The 16,775-nt window shown below is 43.4% G+C and overlaps 1 protein-coding gene across 1 annotated transcript in view; it reads left to right on the top strand.

Moving 5' to 3' along the window:
• The first annotated feature begins 213 nt into the window (after positions 1-213).
• Positions 214-16,775, top strand: part of LOC104140966 (D-threitol dehydrogenase-like) — a 28,436-nt gene continuing 11,874 nt past the window's right edge. The window contains exons 1-4 of the mRNA XM_068907223.1: positions 214-430; positions 7,391-7,627; positions 9,111-9,188; positions 10,871-11,087. Of these exons, the coding sequence (XP_068763324.1) occupies positions 224-430; positions 7,391-7,627; positions 9,111-9,188; positions 10,871-11,087 (739 nt within the window). The 5' untranslated portion in view covers positions 214-223. The remainder of the gene's footprint in view (positions 431-7,390; positions 7,628-9,110; positions 9,189-10,870; positions 11,088-16,775) is intronic.

Raw genomic sequence — 16,775 nt, 5'->3', positions numbered from 1 at the left:
TTTATTCTGTTGTCTTTTAGCTGCATTTTAGATGAAATTTTGTCAGATTCTGTTGTTAAACCCCTATTTTCAAGTGTTTTAAGATGTAATTTTTTTTTTAAATGATCACTTGAAAGGTACATTTAATTTTCATTGTGAATAGTGTACAGTTTTTCCTATGGTTTTATTTTTAAAATTGTATTCTTGTCTTTCAACAGGCCAAGTTTTTAGGATGTTTGTTCATATGATCAGAGCCAGGAAGATTTTATTAATTGGCAAGCTTAAAGGTTACAGTATCCTTGCTATTGCAGAAGACTTGCCAGATGATGGCAAAATCTTTGCATGTGCAGAAGTGCCCTATCTTGGAGTGAACAGCCAAGAAGCGTTTGATTATTCTTCGGATGGTAAAAAGATAAGCATGCAAGTGGGACCAATAGCAGACACTTTGGAGGTAAAGTCATTGGAAGGGAGTTTGAGAGCTCTTGTTCAGAGCAGATTAACGCGTTTCTGGCAGGTGTATTTTGTCTTATTTCCTGCCTATAAAATGCTGGATGGTGACCCTAGTTTGCCTGCAGAAGTGATCACACTCTCCCACTAGGATTATTTCCTATTCAAGGTGATAAATGATGGGACAGCTTTGTCACACAAGATAGTTTTATTCCCTCCTAACTAAAATACCAAAGTTCTTTGACCGGAGGAATCGCAGGCCCCAAACGCAGGGCCATAGATTTAACGGAAGAGTTTCACTTGAGTTGGGTGGACTTTGCGCCAGGGCCTCTAATGCCAAATGTAGCAAGCTGGAAGACTGTAGCTGTGCCCTGGTGGGCCTGCCCCTGCAAAGGACAGATTTCTCCCACTGTTGATGAGATTTGGGAAGGTCTTGCAATTTAATGCATGAAGTTTGCAATTTAATGGCAGCCTGTCACTGGTTTCCCCACTGGTAACACCACAGTGAATTAGACTACAAGTTTCCCTCTTCCAAGTAATATGCGAACTTCAGATGTGCAAATGCACTAGCCAGATTTGTTTTGTTCTGACTAGCGACTTTGTCCCAAGGAAGAGAAAAGCTTATGACTGCCAGCAGCGGGAGGAGCTGCGCTTTCAATTTCAGTCTATGGATCTGCCTGATGTTGCTGCATGTCCAGCGCTCTAGCAGCTGATATCCGTGATAGGTTCATTAAATGCATAGCCACTCTATTATTAATGCAAACCAATTTGATCCCATTCCATTTTCAATCTGGAAGTGTCAGTGTGAGCTGGATTGTAACTTTATTTGCATTAACAGGTACCATATTTGCTTCTAAAATGAAATGGCCAGGAGCTTTCTGACCTCTGGCTTTCATGACCTCCAAGTTTGATAAGAAAGAAACAAAGAGCTTTGGCAAGTATATGAATAAACGGAACGTTACAGATCACCTGCAATGTGCAGCATTTAAAATCCCAGCTCCCTGCAGTGAGTGTGAAATTAATTGAATTGCTGTTGCTCTCTAGTGCCCATTCTGTGCAACTGACTTACTGTGACTGAATTAAAATATCTAGAGGCAAGCAGAGTACATGCTGTGTGGAGATTAAAGAAGGGAGCAAAGACATGAAAACTAAATCCTTAAAAGAGAATGTTGCAATTGATTTTATATCCTCCGACTGCAAAGCGAGGGCACATCCTGACCCCGCTTCTGCAGGTACTGGGGGCTTTGAATGCTTCCTGAAGCTGATAGGAGTTGAGATGCTCACATTTGGCAGCACAGATCCCTACAGCTGGGCACTCCTGCCTTGGAAAGTATGGCAGAATTTTTGCACTCGGCTCCGAACTTGCATTGCTAAGCCTGATAGATATTTTCTCATTGGCACCAGGAGAACTGGGATTGTCCTATGAGGGCTCCAGGCCTTTATCAACAGTGACGCTAAGTGGAGAAGGGGCTATGGGGGTGTTGTAACATTGGTTTCTTTTTCCTCAAATGGGAGGGAATATATTCCATGAGAATGGGAAGTAAGTTTTAGGCCCAGTGTAATGAAGAAAGTTCGGCATGCCACCGCATGGGAAGAGGCAGCAGGTCTATCAGAGTTATCTTTGTACGTCTGCCCACCATGTGACATGCATCACTGGATTGTGCAATGAGTTGGAGCTCAACAAGGCTCTGCACTAGCTAGCTGCTTAAACATGTGCTTCACTCAAACAATCAAATATTTCCAGGTCAGTGAGTCTATTTAGATGCCTAAAACTAAGCAAACGCAGAAGCGTTAAGGTGCTCTAAGGAAGGTTACAATAACAGGCAATGGCTTTGGATGACTGCTTATGAACACGTTTGGGTGGCCTCTCTGCTGAGCCTTTTCAAAAGTCATTTGCTGTTCCCTGGCATGTCAGGATTATTGGGGTTTGCAGCACTGGAGCTGGGCGGGTGTCCACTGAGGTGCGCGGAAGAGGCTCAGGGTGTTAACAGCAAACTCCTTCTCCCTCTTAGAAAAAAAAAATAGTTTAGATCTGGAACAAGGCATGTCATCCATTGACATGTGGGCATGCTGAAAGGCAAGAGGACTGGGCAGTTGCTGTGGGCACGCTGAGCTCAGGATGGGCGATGGGCCACGACCACCCCAGCTGAGGTCTTACAGCGCAGCCTCACGGAGGGGATGGAAAACAAGAGCCTGTTGTCCACAGAAAGGCCGGTTCAGGGCAGAGCCGGGTAGGAGTGTTGCTGAAGAGTGTGATGAGATGTGGGGAGAGCTGGAAGCCCTGACAAGGGCTGTCTGTACCATCTAGGGTATCTGCAGTACTGGGTTTCTTTCCTGTCCCACTGGAGTAGGTAGAGGGCAGAGATGGACACCCACCACTTCATAAATACTCTTCTACTGTGTAGCTCTTTGGAGGTGGCTGCCGCAGCTTTCTTGCTGGGATGACCATGTCTAAATTTACTTCTAAACTGAGCGCAATAGGGAAGGGCTTCTGCCTACCTGCCCCTCCTCAAATCTTGGCAGCAGCACGGGCTGCTCATGGGAGCAGGGGATTTGCCTTGGCACACTGACTCCTTTAAAGCACAGAAACAGTGTATAATCTTTCACGCTGCCTGGCAGGGGAAGTTCTTTTCTCCCGCACGAGACAGTCATCCAGAAAGTACAAATTGCCAGAAGATATGAGAGGTAGTTGCACTGCAGGTGTAAAGTCGTCCTTGTGTAGCAGCTACCTGGCAAGCGCTGCAGGATGTGCCTTTTCCCAAGTTTGAGGGACAGGAACTCCAAGCTAAGTTAGGCCCCCACCTCCCGACCAAAGCATGTTGCTCGCATACGCTCTGGCACGTGCCTCTGTGCCTGATGACTTTGGTAATTTTGACATAACCTTAGAAAACACGGAGTGGATTCAGCCTTTCCTTGGGTTCAGGATGCCCTTCAAAGCTTAAGCCAGTTGACTTCAGTGGGAATTAGCTACCTTTCAAATCTATGCTGGGCCACAGTGTTAAAAATCATTTCCTAACAAGCTTCTGAAGTATAAACTCCTCTCTGCTGTGTTCTACCTGGTTAACGCGCTTTGCTATGCCTCAGCTGCTGACAATAGGCCTGATCCTGCTCAAAGTCCTTTAATTCCCAGTGGACTTTTGGTCGAACAATGGATGCAGGATTGAGCCCAGTGGGAAACTGCCAGGAAATTATTCACATTTGTGGTTTTGATCCTTCCATTCTAAAATCGAAAATGCAACACAAAATAACAATGTGTTTGCAGCAGATTTGGCCGATTGCAGGGCATTGTATAAGCGTGTAGGGGTTTTCTTTTTTCTTTATTTCCCTCCTTTTACCAGACAGAATAGGTGAAGAGGTTGAGTTGCAGATCTCATTTCTCCTGTTTTGCTGCTTGTGAAGTCTGCCAACAGAATCCACCTTGACAAAGTCAAGGACTCTGCGTTTAATGTTGAACTGAGTGAATAAATTATGCATGAAATTGTGTCGGAGTCTCTAGTGTGCAGAATTGCTCCTTTTGATATGAAAGGTTAATTCAGGAAGGAGTCCAAAATAGCTGGAAATTGTGGGGATAAGTGGATAGTATTCACTGTTGTGAGCTGTTATTACTAGAAATTGCATTCCCTCTCTAGCTTCCCTAGAGATTTAGCTTTGCCGGTGAATATAAACTGTACTCAATAGAATAGCATTTAGGAGTAACAAGAGTGTATGTCCACATACAGTAAAATATTCTAATGGTGTTTTAAAAGGAAGCTGTACTTCTTCATGTGTTCTGTGCACCCTAAGGATGGATTGCTATTGCATTTAGGTCAAGAACAAGACATAGGGAAAGTAATAAGTTTTTGAGTCCATCTTTATTACAAATATGTGACTGTATGATCCATTTCCAAGCAACTGGACAGTTAGCGTTTCTGACTGAGTTTGTATGTGTCTTACGAGAGAGTGTTGTTGCTGATCAAGACTACAGTCAGGTTTTCTTTGCGCTTTGGCAGAAGCTTCATTCATGTTTTTAGTCAGGATGTCCTCTCCCTGATCTTTTGCTGTAACCGTCAACAGTGTCGCTGTGCTCTTTCTCGAGCTCTTTTTTGGTGCGTCTCCTCTGTAAAATACAGTGCTATTTTTTTTTTTAAGCCCAAAGGAATTTAGTGGCTCAGTGTAAGCAAAAGCATTAATTTTAGCCAAGTTTGCTCTGAATTAAGACACTTCCTGTTGCCATCTGTTACCGTCTATGATGCCTCTGTAGCAAGGAGCAGGGATTGCACTGTAAACATTCAGGAAATCAGTTTCAGCAGGATATTTTGAAGGCAGATTATTTCTTTTTGGGTCTCAGCTTTCCTCACAGTTGGAGACGTTTGGGCTCTACCTCTCTCCTAGCAAAAAGAGTGACTTGGATGCTGTTTCCAACTAGACATACACAAAGTAATAGCAGTCTTGAAGCTGTGGAAATAAGAAACTCGTATGCTGACAGGATCCCAATATGAGTTGCAAGGGAGTGATTCAGGCCTTTCTGTATAGATGTCTAGTACCGTTTTAGCAACCCTTAAGGTATCTGAGATTTCCATATGCAGCTGTAGATATGAAACAGGACCCACAGAGCTGCACATGTAAGCCAGGTGGTATACCTTATGGTATTTAAAATGACCCTATAGGCCATTCAGGCGCCTGAGTCTCACCCCCAGAGTCTCACGGCAGCTGTCAATGTCTCATGAAACTCTACAAAACACAAGGAAAATAATCAGGGTGAGGGACTTCAAAGCCCTTGACTTAGAGGAAATGAAAGGTGCCCAAGTGACCTTCATAGCTGGCCATTCGGGACTTGATAAATTGGCTGAAGAGAAATGCCTACAAAAGGGCAGTCTTGCACACACACGTGACGGAGAGATAAAACAGGCTTGTGCTGGGTACACATACAATGCAGGTGCTCTCCTGGGCTGAATGTCATTTAATTAATCAGGTAGTTTATCTATACCAGGAGACAGGTAAGAAGCAGAGAAGCAGTCAACAGGTAGACAGTCCAGAGAGAGGGCTGAAAAGAGAAGTCCAGCTAACATCCAAAGAGCTGCACAACCCCATATGGACCTAATGAAGTCAATGCATAAAAGTGAGATTCTTTTTCATTAGGGAGCAGTACCATGGAGCAGTAGTAACATATGTTCGGAGATGGCCACATCTGCTTGTGAATGTCTACCCCTCACCTCCTGCACCAGGGAAGGTTATAAGTCAGAAAGTAGTGATAAGTCATGGTAATTAGTTGAAATTGCCTTTGGCTCTTAGCTAATCTCCCTTTCTGACAGACTCCTTCTCCCAGCTCTCTTCTTCTGTCCTTTCATGAACTATCTGAATTGGACAGACTGGCTGAGTGACAAGCTGGTGTAAGATGCTCTTCCACAGTAACAGAAGTGTTCCTGCTGACTTTTGCCAACACAGCCCAGGAGGAGTCCAGGTGAAATTTTCTTACTGGTCATGAAATGCAAAGATGAATCCCAGGAAATAAGGTGTCCCAGTTTTTGTTATGTTCATTGCAAATGAGTATAGATTTGGCCTTAATGTCTCCTTTCATTATACTGTAGTCTGAAAAAGTGTCCTAAATGTGGACTCATGAATGCTTTTGGCAGAGCTTCAGTGCTGTCATCTGTAGTTAAGCATGTTTGTCCAGGCAGGCTTCATTTCCTAACCGCTAGCAAGCCCACAATGACAATAGTTTTCACAATAGAGCAGAACTTGAATGATCTACTTAGCTCTCCTCCCTCCTCTTAAATACATGCTCCCTGCTTCAGAAAGGTTTCTGAAACCTCTGTTTGAGAGGCATGAACCTCACTCCTGAAAACAAATTTTTTTTTTTTATATTCTGCTGTCATTTGTTATTGATGCTTTCTCTCATACATCTCAGGGGATCGCTCTTCACTCATTGTGCAAAACGTCTCCAGACACAAAAGGGAAATCTGGACGCAAGGAGTGTTGTTAAAAGTTGTAGTAGAAACAGTGAGTTCTGGAAAACGTAATTGTTTCTCTTTTCACTCAATATGCCAAGACTTGAAAGCATTTACGCTTGCCCAAGATAGGTGGATGAACCGTTGTTTCATTGAAACACACACAGATGCAGTTAAATAGTCCCAGATGGAATCTGAAATATTCCGTAGCAGCCTCTTGGGCAGCGAGTGCATTAACTGCCACAGGAGAAGGCTGTAAAGGCTCCCATCTGGTCATCCATCAACACTTTTATACATTATCATCAGCAGCTTGCTTGGAGAGAAGGTGTGCCACATTTCGGAAAATCCAATTAGATGATAGCAGCCAGTTCTCTTTTATCCTCTCTGTTGCTGAGCCATCCAAAGCATTTCTTCAGATTAAAGAAACATCATTTTCCTTCATAGGAGCTGTGCTGCTTTATCTCTATCGTGACCTGTTCTTTTATATGCTTTATAATTCTATTATTAATTGGGATTTCAACCATTCTCCTGCTACTGAAGTGGGACTCACTAGTTTGCAATTCCCAGGATCAGCCTTATGCCTCTTTTTCCTGGAGACTGATGCAACAATAGCCACTCTTGAATTTGTTGATAGTCACTCTTTTCAAAAGAGATAGCTTCTTGCAGCAGTTCAGCTGCTGTAGAATCACATGTGTGCCCTCCACCTTACCTTGATGATTCAATTCCCTTTGGCTCTAGATGCGCAGGTGTCTCTGCTGTGCCTCTGAACACCACAAACTGGGGTGAATGATCCTCTTTTATATCTGTGATCCTCTTTGAGAGGCTTGGAGATTTGGGCACCAGCATTGCTGAAGAACTCTTTCTGAAGCACAGCAAACTCCCAAGATCCCAAGAAGTAATTCTAATAATCTTACTTTAAAAGAATGAAGTTCTTTCTGATTTGAGTTTTTGTATACAGGACACTTTAATGGCCAAGACATTCAAATTGCAGGTAAATAATTAGTATTTTCTCCAACATCTTTTTTTTTTTCCTCCAGGCATTACATGCTGAGGATGAGCACTTTGATATAGTTTTTATTGATGCTGATCAAAGGAACGCTGTTAACTACTACAGCTTTGTCATGGATAACCACTTGCTGAGAATGGATGGAGTGATCTGTGTAGAGAATACACTCATGAAAGGACAAGTCTACCTGGAGAACATATCTGATGAAAATGTACTAGCTGTCAGAAAATTAAATGCAGTGATTAATTCAGATCCTCGTGTTCAGCAGGTTAGTGCAACGCAATTGGTTAAGGTGCCAGTGGTACTCTAAGTGTCTATGGATTTTTACAAAGTACCCTTTAAAATGTTTCTTTTGTTGGTGCCGTTATCCAGGGGACCTAAAATGAACTAAAATGTTATTATAATTCACCTTACTTGAGCTCTAAGTATGACTTCCTATGTTCAGAAAAGGTCTCTACTTTCCATCTACATCATCTGCAACGTTAAAGGCAAGATAAAAGCACAGCACTTAGGAAAGAATAATCGGCTCTATGGTACAAAAGAGGAAGAGCTGCTCTGCTTTAAAGGCTCCGGAGGCTGTAGGGCATCGCCAGCAGAATATGAGAATATGACTCCAACAAAGTCCTACTCTAACAGGAGAAAAAATCTGTGTGATAGGATGTATATGTATGGTTTTAGACACAACACCAAACAAATACCTACCAGGGCTTTAAATGCAGGCATAGCTGATCCTATCTTGGGACAGAAGGCACCAGCCTGCAACGCTTGCCCTCATGCTTCCTTGCCAAAGCTTCAGCCTATGATTTCACCTGAGGTAGTGGAGGGACAGCGAGGATGGCCAGAGGCCATGGTCCCTGCTGCCCCTCTAGTGCTCTCAGGCCTTCCCATGAGGGGACAGCTGAGGTCTGTCTCCTCTCCCCTAGGAATCCCTTCCTGTGCTCTCCCTTGCCAAAAATCCCCAAGGCATGGAGGTACAAGGCTCGTGCCCAGAAGATTTTGGTCTGTGCCTCGCAGGGTCAAGGACTTTGTCCATCTGCAGCTTGCATGGCCTTGCCTCTAGGGGTGCCCGCTGTGATTCTGTATTTATTCTATATATAATTAATAGAATTATAAGCTAAAGTATCAGGAGCAAAAGCTCTCATCTGTAGAAGAGGGAAAGACTCATGACATAACTCTTCTTGCCCCGAATATTACTGTTAGGCATTTAATGCATGCAAATAGCATATTTTTTCTACATCTAATTTTTTAATTAGTTTGATAATGGCGTTGAATTCCCAACACTGGGTGCAGTTTTCACTATAGTGTAATAATGGGATCATAGAAAGGATACAACCCACTGAAATTCACAGGTAGGTGCCAGAAAAATGTTCTATTACATGCTGAAGAACACAAAAATATTGCTATTATTGTTTACTAAGCTCCAAGAATGAGACCAGAATATCTTCATGACAGCATTAGCCAGACAGTGAAAACCCAGTGCACCAGAAATCCTAGAAGCTGGCACTTACTTAGAAAACTGAGAGACAAAATTGCATTTTTCCTGGTATTAATGGGAGCAGTGAGTTTGGAGCAGGAACATGAACAAGTATGGTTGTCTGATATTTTGGGGTTGGAAAGAATTTCAGCTGAAGAATAGGAGTGGGAGAAAAACTACCATGGTCTAAGGAAGGACTCCACTTAACATCAGGGGAATTTGGATGAGCCGCCAAGTAAAAAAAAATTAGTGAAGAGCCGTGTGTGTATGTTTGCAGGTTATTCTACCTGTGCAAAGCGGACTGAGCATCGTTCGAAGGAGCCCTGCGCCTCCAGATGCAGTGACTGAATCAAAGGTCTGTATTTCTTTTCCGTGAGCACTTCTGCTAAAACCTTGCCTCTGCTGAGGATGGTGAAGAAAATAATTCCTTGTCTTGGTGGGGAGGTCCCAAATTCACCCTCTGTCGTGGTGTGGTCTGATGCACCATGGACTTAGCAGCTTCAGGTTGACACAAAGTAGTCTCATTAGTCCAGGCTAATAAATACCAATTCCTTGCAAAGTCTTTGGACAAGATTTTGCTGGTGCTGTGCTAATCCAGCTGTACAAAATTGGCAGAGCCAGCTGGCATGGTGCTAGCTGGGAGTTTCTGCCTGGTGCTCTCTGGGACGTCCCATTTCAGGGGAGTGCAGGTGACAGAATTCGGATCCATCTGCAGCAAGCTGTCAGGATGTTTCTGAAGTAATGTTGCTTTTGTCCAAAGTCAGCACATGATGCCCTTCTAGGCTCACTGAGCTGAATATTGCCAGAGCCAGAGGGGTTGCTGCAGCAATAGCTTATCAGTGCTAATGTTGGAAAAATGCTTTCATTATCATGAAAATTTTCTTTTGCTTGCTCTGGATAGCTTTATAGTAGAGGTATATAATACAGTGTTTCCGTCCTTATAGAGGAGACCACAGAGTTGAGAAAAAACCAAGCTGAGCTTGGAAAATAGCGTACAGGGTTACAGACTAGCCATGAAAAGCATCAAACTTGTCTGGATAGTTTTATCATTTTAAAAAGGTATATTTTGGCCTTACCTAAACAGTGGAAGCCAAATTCTTAATCAGTGGGAGAGCCTGCTTATGCCAGCATGTAAGAGTCGATAGCATGGTTACCATGTGTATAGTTTACTCACGTCCTTAGATTTCACCTGTCCTGGGGAAAGGTGGTGCTTTTATCTTTTTGGATAGGAACTCCTTTTCCTGTGATGGACATCAGGCAGCCATAAGGAAATTCCCATGTGGAAGTTTAATGGTCCAAGTCTGTAAAGCCAGACCCAAACTTTCTGAGTGTTTTGCTGTTTCTGAGTGCTCCCAAAACTGCACCCACTGGTAATTCCTAGCATTTCAAAAGCAATATTTTAGACATCTTGTGTTTTCCATTTTGATTCCAGTCAGGGGGAAATGATGTATGGCAGCTGATCAGATGACAGCTTGGTTTAAGTTATTGGCTGATATCTTTATTTGTGCACCAGCCTTGTGAAGATATTTTGATTGCACTCTGCTCGAGCCAAATCCTGCCTTTGGAAACTTGTTCTTAGTCTCTGTGTCTTCCTGGAGCCAGTCAAATCTGAGGGCAGGGTTTGTCCTGGGCGGGGGGGTGAAATAACTGATTGTTTCTAAATTGTTCAGAATTTGGAAGACTTAAACAATCATATTTTGAGAGAACATACCTGGCTAGTCTCCCAGAGAGGTCAGTGGAAGCTAGGTCAGGAGTACCTTCCCCTACTCTCATGTAAGTGGAGTAGTTAGTGACTCTCCCCAAACCGTAGCTATTCTGCTCTATTGCCTTCCACCTTAATGCTCCTGTTTAGACTAATATGTGTGGGGATAAGGCTGCTCTTCAGCCTGAATTAAGCTTGCCTTTTGAATTAAATAATGGGTCAAGAAGATGTGGCTCCCTGTGCAAGCCACCCCCTCATCCTCAGAGCCAGAACCCTTAATAGCCATCACATTATTGAGACTTGCACCTTACTATATATATATGTTTTTGTTTCAGAAAGACGTGGTGAAGGATGATGTCTTCTGGGGTTATAACAAGCGTCGCATCCTCGATCGGCTGCGGTTGGATGGGAAGGTGGCCTACGTAACAGGTGGAGGTCAAGGAATTGGAAGAGCTTTTGCACATGCGTTGGGGGAAGCCGGTGCTAAAGTAGCCGTTGTGGATCTCATCCTTGCAAAGGCAGAAGCAGTAGCATATGAGCTGAGCCTTAAAGGTAAGCAGTACGTTGATCTGCAGGTTGCTGTGTACGTGAACCGGTGATGAGTGCTTTAACTGTTTTCCTTGCTGTAATTGTCTTTCAGCAAGGCCTGGTGGAGAATAAGTCAGAGCAAAGGATTTCCAAATAGCAAATATATGCCACGGTCACAGAGCTTCTTCTAGCCAGGCTGGATGTCAGTGTTTCCTCAGCAAACAGTCACTGGTGTTGCATCATCTGTTAGTGTTACATAGCATATGAACTCAGGCAGAGAGGCAAATTGATCAAAAAAAAATTCCTTGTGAAGAGTGACTGAAGGAAACAGCATGCAGTGAGCCATGACTGACGGGGACAGAGGAGGGCCATCTCTTATAAATAACTCACATAAGCTACATCATACAGGTGGAAAGGAGATGTCCCTCAGAGCAGATCATGCAGCAGCCAGCGCACTTGAGGCTTCTTACCATGGTAACGTACCACTACCAGTGCTGTTGTTGGTAGTGGAGAATCAGTGAAGGTCTCTACTCTAGATCCTAAAGGAGCTATCATTTTGTGGGGATAGTTCCTCAGCCTTTCTGGGAATCAGGAGCATTTAAACACTGCGACCCCAAACCGAAGCAGATGATAAAATTATTTTTGAAAACCTCCCCCGTAGTTCTTTCAATCATGCCTGCAAGGTCAGATATAGGAACAGAACACTAATAGACATAACGAAAATCCCAGATAAGAGGTAAAATCCTCTACAAGCCACTTCAATTTTAGCAGTAAAAACACAAAATGTAACATAAAATTGAATTTCCCCCTAGAGTCATGCTAAACTGCAACTGTAAAGGGAAAAAAGAAAACTGGAAATATAATTTTAATGAGAAAAGAAAGGAAGTGTTACTCGTTTTATGATTCCTCTTGTGAGAGTACAGTCAACCCTTCTTCTAAGTGTGATACTTCATTGCCACTAGAGACAGATCTTTATCCAGGAGTTTTTCAAGCTCCCGTATGGATGCAGACACCAGTATTTGTGTCCACCATGGTTTCAGAAAGAGATTGTTCATGACTGGGGGAGCAGTGATCTGCCAGTTCAAACCTGGAGTTCCCATTCTGCCTTAGCCAGTGTAAGACTTTTCCTGCTAAACTGAAACATGCTCAAGAGAGACAAGTTTGCACTATTAGAAGCCACGTTCTCCAGCAAAGCCACCCCCTGCAGCCTTCTTTCCCTTGCTCACCATACTGCCTCATTCAATTTCCAGGTTAAGGGGTGAAGAATGGTTCAGTTGTGGCTCTGATACCATCCTGAGCCTCCGCAGAGAACATTTTAAAAAAAAAAAAGTCCCAGTCTGTACAATCACAGTTCCAGTAAGCACTGTGAGACACTTTCCACTGAATATTAGTCTAACCATTTAAAGCTTTGATTGTTGGGCTGATCTCTAATAATGACCAAGAACAGAAAGTCTCCAGCATCTATTACAAATTCTTGAGTCATCCAGTTCCTCCTTCCCCGAAGCTTTGCATTTTCTTATGCACTGAAGCCATATGGTCTTGGCACACAATAGCTGTGCCCTACAAGTTAACTTGCCTTTTGGACTTTTTTTCACAGTTAGATCCTGCATATCAAGTAGAGCTATTCAGAAAGAAATGGGCTACTTGAAAGAGCCATGAGACTTTGGATGCTAGCAGTCTATTAGAAAGCTAACTTAACTTTTCTGCAGGGCATTTTCAGTAGGAGTTTGATCATCCATTCTTCAATGGAAGCCCTGCATCTCTGCTTCTTCGCTGGTGGGCTGCAAACCCTGAGGATGTGGGGGGGGATTACAAAATGCAGTTGGAAGGGTCATGAGGCATTCCAGTCTAAAGCAAAGACAATCTCGCTTCTCAGTCTTTCCATATCCTTATCCTTAAGGTCAAATATTCTCTGTCAGCCTGACCAGTGCAGCTGGTCAGGGCACATCTATTCCATCTCATGATGGGTTTTTTTCTGAGGTTTCAAATTTATTATCACTCCTTATTGGAACGAAACCCAAACTTTGTGATGCTTTTGTGAAAGGGAATTATATCCAAACGCCCATTTTTTGGAAAGGATTTGAAAAGGTCAGGTTTCAATCTCTTTCTCTTCAGAGGTAACCAGAGTGTCTAGCTTGGGCCTCAGAAGCCTTCCCTTGAAAACTTCTGTTGAAATCAATATGTTTCCATGAAATATTTTGGCTTCAAAGAAGTAATGTAGTCTGTTGGAAATACATTTTGACGAAAAGGCTCAGCTAGCTTTACTCTGGAAATTTTCACATGAGTAAATTAAAGCAATCATTGTAGTATTAATACGTATTTGTCCTGCTATAGGAGATACAAAGGAACTGTGATTTCCCCCCCCGCTTTGGTTGTGAATCTCTTACTCAAAGTTGGAAATACAGTGCTCCAAGTCATTTCCATACTGATACTTTTTACAAAACATTTCAGTTAGCTTTCTTAAACCCACTTTGCTTCCTATACCAAAGAGCTCTTTATTTTCCTTTGGGATAGTGCCATCATTTCATGATGAGTTTTAAACATCAGAAACCCTGTGATCTCAGTTTTATCTTTGTTAGACAGCTCGGGGGTATCTCCCTTGACCACAGGGGTCTTTGTTTTTAGAATCCTAAGTGAATAATACCTTTTTCAACAGTTGCTAATAGATCCTGACAGAAGAACCAAAGATGATGAAACATAACCAAAAAATCCTAAGGCTTACCTTCCACTACATATCCCCCTCTGTCTTCAGGGGGAATTACTGCCTTTACCTTGAGGGGAAAATTAGTCTGGTGGGATTTTTAAAATGGGCATTTTCACTGTACACTATGCAAGTGCCTTCCCCACAATGTCACTTGTGATATTCCTATCTATATACCATTTATTAATTCATATTGAGGGACCATTGAGAGAATCATGTCCAGAGAGGGAGCCCCATGGTGGGGGGGGCTGTGCACATGTCTGCTGCAGAAGGGCAGACTCGGCACATGGGCTGCTCTCCTGCCCCTTTTTCATCCCAAACTGCTTCCATGAGCTTTGCAAAACTACTCTGAAGACCAAAAAGGTGCACTGGGTACTGCCACGTGTGCAGCAGTGGGGCATTGCCTTGAGTTTGTTACCCCTGATTGGTGCTATCTATTTAAAGATATTTTTCCAAAGTTTATCTTTCTTTTTAACATATGGTTTGGGAGGGACTGTGGAGAGGCGGAGACCGTGCGCTTTTTTTTTCCTCTCTCTTTCAGAGTGCAGGGATATCAGCTGAATTGATTAAGGTCAAGTGTGGGGCTCTGTTTTTGAAGTGAGCGTGCCTTTGCTGTTTCTTTGCTAGATACTCACATGTAGCGCCTTTTGTCTTGTTGTTATGAACTATTGCACGAGATGAAGCCATAAATGGGGTGAGAATTGGAGGGCAGGTGAAAAGCCTCATTCAGTTACCATTAGTTACACGCTTGCACCCATTTTGTCTGTAAATTCAATAAGAAGAATTGTAGCAGCCCCCTGTGCATTACATGTCTTGATAACAATTCGGAGGAGCAACCGGGGCTGTCTGGCTTATCTTATTCTTTCAGCATATTTATCACATAACCTGTGATAAAATAAGAGAGCTTGTTTTGCAGCAGGATAAGCGTTCATTTTGTATAGGTTGCTGCATTGTGGGTCTGCCCCTTTTCTCTGCTGTGCGAAGCAGGGAGGCCCCTATATAGGTGAAGATCGTTACCTCCCATGGTCTGCTGTGGAGAGCACACCAGCAGGACCTCGTGTCATGCACTCCGATGTACTCCTGATGGTACCGGAGGTCAAGAGGAGCTTTGCCATCTGAAAGCCTCTTTTCTGTCATTTTCTCCAAGTATCACTGGGGTTTTATTGTTTTGCGTTGCTTCCATGGAAGCCTCCATCTCAAAAGCTTCGGTTTGGGAGAGATTCTTCTCCTAAGAAAGGGTCAAGGCTATTTCTCCCCTCCTCGCCCCACCCCTTTTTATTTTCTCTGTAATTAGAATAACCTGAAAGAGGGCTAAATGGAGAATAAATTTTCCATTTAAATAGAATCCCACAATTATCTTAAATTGCTCTGAATACCAAAACTAAGTAAGTCTTCAGATTTCTGTCCAGTGATGGCATATGCCTCTGTTCCCATTGACTTCTGAATGCTGGCAGACTCCACCTCAGCTTACCCACAGGAGTGACATCCGGAGTGAAGCAAAAGCGCAGCACCACCTGAACGGCCAGTCCTATGACATATGTAAGGGAATGAGACTTGAAGCTTTGCAGATAATCCCTTACATCGCCCGAGAAGGGATCTCTGCTCCCCGTGTGTGGCTGTGGACGGATAGGAGCACCCATAGTCATTTGGAAATAAGTTTCTGAGCTTTCTCACAAGGTCTGCGGCATAGTTTGGCAGATCAAATGCAGCTCAGATGCCCATGTATGGGTATGGCACCAATCTGGTAGTCATGCGTGTCCATGAGCAATCACCCTGAATTATATGGTGAACCAGCCATTCCTCTCCTTGTGAGTCTAGGGACTTCAAGACTTCACTGCGTTGGCCTGTCCAGCTCCTGCCAGTAACTCCTGAACTTCTAGGTACCTCCAAGCAGCTCTGAAGGAGAGGAAAACTTTCAAGAGTATTTAGCTCCTGCTAGTTAAGTGAAAATAGGCTGCTGAGTAGGAGAAAGAGGCCTGACCAGTGCTTTTATCAGACCTGGGGAAGAGATGATGTGACCGTAGCGCCTCTAGCAGAGCTCGCACCTGCAAGCTGCACAGGAACCCGCCCCTATGGCCCCAAGCCCTGGAAACCAAAGTCCCTTCTTGGAGCTCTTTGCCTCTTAGTGGCATCGGCCCTTGGAGCAGTGTGGATCTAGCTGGCAGCACACATCCTTACCTCAAAAACATAATTCTAATTGAAAAATGCAGCTTTCTTTCTCATAGACCATATTTATTGTTAAGTTGTTGACCAATTCATTCTCTGCTAGTAAAGCAGCAAACATGAAATGGAGAACCTGTATTATAGCCCTGCTTGTAGCATCTAGCCTTTCCCCAACCCAGTGGTCTGGAATAAGCTTGCTTTAGCAGCTATAACTTCCCACTGTTTGCTTGTAGGCTACTGATCTGTGATATAACCCTAATAGCTGCCTCCCTTCTTGTGAATTAAGACCCGGTTCACCAGAGCACTTACTTGTATAGCCTGGTTCGACTTTCCGAATGTGGATAATCCTTGGGTTCAGATGCCTTGGTAGGCTGCTTATTTTATTTACCAATAAGGATATTTAAAGCTGATTTTGATAATAAACTAAATCAGGTGATTTACAAATCAGCATTGGAGTAGTTTGGGATTTGGACTACACATGAGCAAAAGTCAAAGTCTGGATTTTTCTTGCGGGGGAAAAAAATAGCAACTTTTGCATTTTTGGTTCCAGTAAGTCTTTTCAGTTCTGTATGTTTATGTTATTCTGGCAGTGTGATTTGCAAGAAAGAAGGTTGTGAGCGCCATCCTTGTGAACCTTCGGGTCTCCCTGGTTAGCTCCCAGCTAAAACTGGCTTGATTTTGTCTGAGGCTCAAAGCCGAACAGATGCTATTGTTCACCCACAGAACGTTTTTTGGACAGATTGGTTTGATTTCTATAGTATTGATTGGGGGGGGAGGGGGCTGGCAAGGAAACATCTGCATTTGAGCAAATGCAAGAATCTTTTCCTTTATCTTGTTTATGAGCTGAT

This window comes from Struthio camelus, chromosome 14 (assembly GCF_040807025.1).
Source record: "Struthio camelus isolate bStrCam1 chromosome 14, bStrCam1.hap1, whole genome shotgun sequence".
NCBI lineage: Eukaryota > Metazoa > Chordata > Aves > Struthioniformes > Struthionidae > Struthio > Struthio camelus.
The sequence above is the reverse complement of the archived record's forward strand: the minus strand, read 5'-3'. Positions and strand labels throughout refer to the sequence as shown.